The 6,550-nt window shown below is 46.1% G+C and overlaps 1 protein-coding gene across 1 annotated transcript in view; it reads right to left on the bottom strand.

Annotated features, from left to right (window-relative positions):
- Positions 1-6,549, bottom strand: part of FAM189A1 (family with sequence similarity 189 member A1) — a gene marked incomplete at its 5' end in the record, with an annotated part of 549,899 nt that extends 543,350 nt beyond the window's left edge. Inside the window, one exon of the mRNA XM_019503830.1 lies at positions 6,331-6,549. Coding sequence (XP_019359375.1) covers positions 6,331-6,549 — 219 coding nt within the window. The remainder of the gene's footprint in view (positions 1-6,330) is intronic.
- Position 6,550: the final 1 nt, after the last annotated feature.

Here is a 6,550-nt window from a genome sequence, read left to right as displayed (position 1 = left end):
GGGGGGTGGGGGCAGCTCCTGCCGCTGTTTGCACCCCAGGAAGGCGGGGGTGGAGGGGGGCCCAGATCTGTGTGGCACAGGGTGGGCTGCAGCTGCAGGGTGGAGCCAGAGCCAACGCTCGGTGGGGCTTTTCTTGCCGGGGGCTGGGCTCAGAGCAGGCTCTGGCAGCTTGGAGGGGCTGCAGCCACCCCAAATTTCACCACAGCTCTGTTCCCAGCCCTGTGCCACTGCTTGGCGCAGCCCTGGCTGAATGCCCTGCCTCTACCCAAGCGCCTGGAAAAGCCAGTGCTGAGGTATGTGGCTGGGAGCAGAGCTGCGGTGAAATTTGGAGTGGCTACAGCCCCTCCCAGCACCTCTGGTGGCTGCTCTAAACCCAGCCCCTGTCAAGAAAAGCCCTTCACAGCGTCAGCTGCTCTGGCTCCACCCCACAGCAGCAGCCTGCCCCGCACCACACAGATCCAGGGACACATGCCTCCCAAGCCCTGGGGCACAAGCAGCAGCAGGAGCTACCCCCAACCCACAAGCTATGCCTCCATCCCACAAGCCCCATCCCGTCCCACAAGCCACGCCTCCGACTGGGCAGCGCCTGCCCCTGCCCCCTCCCTCATGGCAGGGGGCACTGATCTGCCCCCACACACCCCTTCCCTTCCACCACACCGGACTTACCACCCGATGGCAGCTGTATCGGATCAGTATCAGCTGATATGCCTCTTTAAATATTGGCTATCAGCCTCCAAAATCTCTCTCGGTGCACCCCTAAAAATTACTTCTGTTAATACTCATCTTACTCTAAGATGAAAGACGTGAAGGTGCAGTTCCCACACTTCTTCATAAAACAGGTTGCAATTCAAACATATTGCTCACAGATTATGAAGATCACTCAAGGATTTTCTGATAAAGGATTGTAACTACGTTCTATACAATCCAGGCAAACTTATGCCCTCAGACCCTCTCACACTATTTATGAAAAATAAAATCAAGTTGCCTCTTCTGATCTATTTCATATAATGTAGGAATTAGGTTTGCACTCTGGCCAAAAAATGTCAAAGAAACTCTCATATCTTGTTCCTTACATATACTCTGTTTGTTTCAAATGCTCATAGTGATTCTAAAACTTAAGACACCCCAGAACCTTTCCTCTCACTGAATCATAGATAATTTTCTAAGGATAGTGTATAGCATGTGATCTGCAGGGTTGAGTATTTAACATCTCCATGAGGGGTAGGGAAGGAAGCTCTTTGTGTAGTTGATGTCTATGACGGGGGTGTGCAGTGAAATCTCCATAGTTGCAAATTATACCAAATTATTTGGGGTAGTCAAGTCCCATACTGGCAGAGAGAAACTGTAGAACAGCATCACCAAGCTAATCAAGTGGGCAAAAAAATGTCAGATTAACTTCAAAGTTGACAAATTCAAGGTAATGCACCCACAAAAAAATAACCTCAACTATACTTAAACAATGATGGGTTCTAAAGCAACGGTTAGGACTCAGAAAAGAGACTTTGGAATCACTGTAGACGATTATCTAAAAAGTCAGTTCTGTGTGCAGCAGGGACCAAAAAAGCCAATAAAATGTTGGGCATCATTAAGAAGGGAATTGAAAACAAAGCAGAGAACATCATCATGCCATTTTACAAATCCATCTCACACCCATATCTTGAATAATGGGTTCTCACATCTCAAAAAGGATGTAACAGAATTAGAAAAGGTACAGAGAAGGTTAACCAAAACAATCAGGGACCTGGAGCATACTACAAAAGACTAAAAAGGCTAGGAATCTTCTGTCTGGAAAGGAGAAGGCTGAGGGGTAAGATGGAGACAGGTCTACAAAATCATGAAGGTTATGGACCAAGTGAACAGGGAAGTTATTCACCAAGTCAAAGAAAACCATAACTAGGGGATACCCACCAAAATTAGTTGGATGACAAATTTAAAACTAACAAGCGAAAGTACATTTTTATGCAACACGTAGTTAACTTATAGACTTCATTGCCGCAGGAGGTGATGGAGGCAGGCAGCATAGCCACGTTCAGGAAGGAACTAAATAAATTCATGGATGGTAAATTGGGACCTTTGGAATTTGCGCCCAAAGTGCACTGCATAGTGACTCCTTTAATCTTGCAATTTCCTTCATCTCCTCTGGCCACTGATTGGTAGAGGGCCCCATTGGCCCAACCACTCATCACTTGCTCCTAATGGCCAGGAGGAGAAAACCACAGTGTTAAAATATGCCACAGTTTCTGCCTCCCATTCAGTCAGCAGCAAGCAGTGGGGCCACGAGGGCCCCTCTGCCAACCAACAGTGAGAAACAAAAACCATGGTATATTTGAAACTACAGTTTTTGCCTCCCTGCTGACCAGGTGCAAGTGGCAGGGCCCCTCCACCAATCAGTGGTGGGAGAACACATGGGGGAAACTGCACGATTAGAGTTGTGCCCATGCAGTGCACTTCCGGCATAAATTACTGTGGTCCTTAACGATGAATGTAGTAATGGCTGTTGAACAGAATGGTTGGAGACATTTGCTCTGGCATCTCTAAACCAACAAACAGTGGATGCCAGGAAGGGTATTGAATAAGGGATAGATCACTCTAGAGATATCTGAGTCAATGCTCTCCCTTAGCATCCACTTCTGGCACTGCTGGAGACAGGCTACTGAGCTACATGGACCATTGGTCTAACTCAGTATGTTCACAGGTAGTTAGCTGGTAGGTCTTGCTTGCATAATCAAGGTCAAACTAAGGTAATTACCAGATCTGGAGACAGGAAGTATCATTTCTCCCATGCCAGGCTAGCAAGAAGCATTAGTTTTTATGTTCATCCAGAACAGAGGGTGTGGCCCACTTCCTAGAATAAAATGTGCTCAGTTGATTTCAATACATTCCCTGCTGTTGCACCACTGCAACAGCCCAAGCATCAGTAAGACTTTTACCTCCCTATTCCTTATCCATGGCACAAATTCCTGGCTTTATTATGATGGTGCTTTGGGGCAGTGTTGTGAGAGAGAATAAAGTGGATGTTCTTGCAGACTGGGCCCTTTCACTCTGCAAACACAGGGGACTGGTAGGCCTTGTCCAGTCCCGTGTTCCTGTATTGCAGCAACTGATCTATCAGGCTCCAGTGAAGTGTTCCAAGAGGCAATTTTCTAACCCATCTATAAGATACTAAGCCTTGCTCTCTTCACTTGGCTCATTAACCAATCTTCTGGCCCCATGGGCTGGACAAGTGACATGGAGTCAGTCCAGATCCCTGCACATCAGCCCAACCATGCATGCCAGGTCATGTTATCTGGCCCACTGGGTTCCCCACAGGTCCAAAAACTTGGCAACAGGAGAGTGGCAATAACACTACCACCACACCCCCACTGCAACATTTCTGGACCAAATCTTACAGAACAATTATTTAAAATGTATATTATTAATAGGTATTCCTAAACTACTCATCCCCTGAGGAAACAACTATTCCCTGGATAATTCCAACAAAGTATCCCTCCATGGCCAGCAAGATGTTTCTCAGAAATACCTGAAAATAAAATGCATGTTAAGTAACTATAACTTTAAGTGAAGAAGCAATATATATTTTTTTTTAAATCACAGGTTTGCTTGGGGATACCCCCGTGTAACAGACCCAAGAAACATTTGCCCAGGTATAAGGCATATCCCTTGTTGATCAGTTCCATTAACACTCACACCAATTCAAAAGCAGTCCAAGAAAAACTCTAAAAAGTGTTTGACCACGAGGTAAAGATTGCTAAAAGCTACAGAATTACCTTACTTCTTGTAGAAAAAAAATTGTCTACTGGCAGGTATCAGATGGTCCCTGCTCACTACCAACAGCACGGGTAGCGGCTGAGGATGGTCCCTGCTGGCTGCTTGCCACCATAGTGGCTCCCCAGTAGCAGGAGGCACCAGTCATTCATGACATGAGATAATAGCATACTATTTTATTAAGGCACTGTTAGCATCCACAGCAATTTCAGACTAGGGAAAATGTGGAACAAGTTGCCTGTCTTAGAAGCATCTGTCAAAGATAAGATGCAGAAGCATTCAAATTTTCTGGTAAGCCAGTACAAGGTACCCATGACTAGGCTACTGCCCGCCCATAGATGCTTTCAGACTGACAAATACTCAAGGCAATTCTTGTGTTTCCTGAAGAATATGAAGGAAGAGATTTTTTTCAAATATATTCTATACTTGAGACTTATTTTGTATTAGCTGTCTAAACTTTGTACTATTTGAAATGGTACCTTAACGCTATACAAAAGACAAGACTCTGTAATTACAAATTACATTATTTGGAAGGTGTTATTTGCTTGAATGCACAACCATCCAGCCTGTGTCTCCTTAGTTTGTCAGGCTAAGTACCCAAACCTGCTACAGCTGTCTTATCTTAACAGCATATTAGTATGTAAGTAGTCAGATTTCAGATTTGAAATTAATATCTCATCATTATGAGTGGTCACACTTCCACTGCTTGCAATATTATAGTTTTAGATTCAATTGTGAATTCAGCCATGTGCTCATTACGGAACCATAGTGACATTACAAAATGACATATATTTTTTTAAACTCCAGGCTTAGATACTAAACTATGCCAAAAAAAATTCAGAAAAGTCTTTAAAGTGCTGTAGAACACAGAGCTTTTCCTGCCTTGCCAAGGGTCTATTCTAGACTGACTCCAAAAACAAAAACAAACCACACGAGCTAAATAATTTGTGTTGGGTATAAACATGATCAGCAATGATTTTTGAAAATGTGCCCCTCCTATTAGATATTTAAAATGACTGGACCTCAAGTCAACTGAATACCACTTTGTTTTTTGGACAAATAAGGTTAGAGACACTCTGGTAGACTGAAAAGTATTTGTTGGGGGGGAGATGAGGGGATAGAACAACACTCTTGAAATGCATAATCTTTTAAAACTAAATAAAGGTTCTTGCCAGTGGTTTACACGGGCTGCTTAGTAATCTTAGTGCCCTTCACCAAATCACCGTTCCTACTTTGCTCTTAATTAAAAAGAACTTCCACAGACACGTTTTAATATTAGAAGTGCAGATAATCAGTGCAGATGGAGGCCATCAACCCAGACCCCACCCCAAAAAAGAATCAACTATTTTTTTTAAATCCTAGTATGGTACAACATAAGGAAAAAGAAACATAGTCAGCAGAAATCACATGTAGACACGTCCTTGCATAAAATATTATGAACTAAATATTTAGGATGAATGAATCACTTTCTTAGATCTTATCTACCTCAGAGATCTGTAGGCTTCTCTTTTGTTAGCATTATGTTTTAGTGAACTTCCCTAAAACCGACACACTCAGCAAAGCAACAGCAATGCAAGGGCAAAAGTAGTTTACATTCCTCAGTGGAGCAGTGTAGATGCTTTCTGCAACTGTGAGGGTTTGTGTCTTGAGTGTGCACATTAAAATCTGTTCCTGCTGTTCTAATCTCATTTTATTACCTCCAGCACAACCTGTCTGGTAGTTACGTTTGCAGTCAAGCATAAACCTGTGCCAAGACTTTGAGAAACAGCAGCAAATAAATATGGATCCAGTGAGCTCTGAAGACCAGAGTTCTTTAGGTTAGAAGTCAAATGATCCCAGAGGAGTTGTATACAAACTGAACCTTTTGACAACAGGAATAACAGGGAAGCTGTGCAATATCTAACCAACACTAAACGTTTAGTCAGGGGTTTCAGTTAATTCATCAATCAGTTTCTTGCACAAGGTGTTTAAACAGAACTTGAAGCTTCCCTTTTTTATCTCAATATAAAACCAGACCTTTGGATGGCCCCACAGCACATCATCTCTAACCTGAATCCATGCAACCCAGGAGAAAGGATGGGGGGGACTGAGAGGATGAAGGAGGAAAGGGAGAAATGCCATTACTGCTGCACTTCAAGATGCGAAACCTGCTGTTTAAAAGCAAAACCCCGAGTCCTCTTGTTCCAAAATACAGCAGCAAAGCTTTGGCAAGAGCCTGCTTCCCCGCTTGACGAGAAGTTCTTCTCAGACTCCCCTGGCCCCTTCCAGCAGGTCTGAACAGCGAGACACGCAGCAGCTGGGGACAGTGCAGACTTGTGCCAGCCCTGGCACTGAGGGTCGTGGCCTCCTCAGAGAGGGCTGGGGAAGCAACTGCCATAGGGGCACCCTAAAGGCTGGGGCAAGCGCCTCCTGCCGCACCGCACGGGGGTGCGCAGCCCGCGCCTGCTCCTTCGGGAGGACGCGCCCTCGCGCACTGCCCTTCGCCCGAGGGCGCTCCGCTCCGCTCCGCTCCTGCCGCCGGCCCTCCCTCTGCTGCCAAGGGCCCGCCGGGCACCCCCCACTCACCGAGAAGCCGGCCCAGAAGGGGCAGGAGTGGCGGACACGGGCCGAAGTGGTGAGCGCCAGGGCGGCGAAGCTGACGGCCACGATGAGGCAGCCGAGCACCATCTGCGAGACGCCGAGCGAGAGCATGATGCGGGAGCGGGTGCGGTACTCGCGCAGGCGGGACAGGCTGCGGGACAGGGCGGCGGGGCTGAGCGAGCGGCCCCCCGCGCCGCCCGCGCCC

Source organism: Gavialis gangeticus, unplaced genomic scaffold (genome assembly GCF_001723915.1).
Source record: "Gavialis gangeticus isolate Ggan-Ray unplaced genomic scaffold, GavGan_comp1, whole genome shotgun sequence".
Taxonomy (NCBI): domain Eukaryota; kingdom Metazoa; phylum Chordata; order Crocodylia; family Gavialidae; genus Gavialis; species Gavialis gangeticus.
The sequence above is the reverse complement of the archived record's forward strand: the minus strand, read 5'-3'. Positions and strand labels throughout refer to the sequence as shown.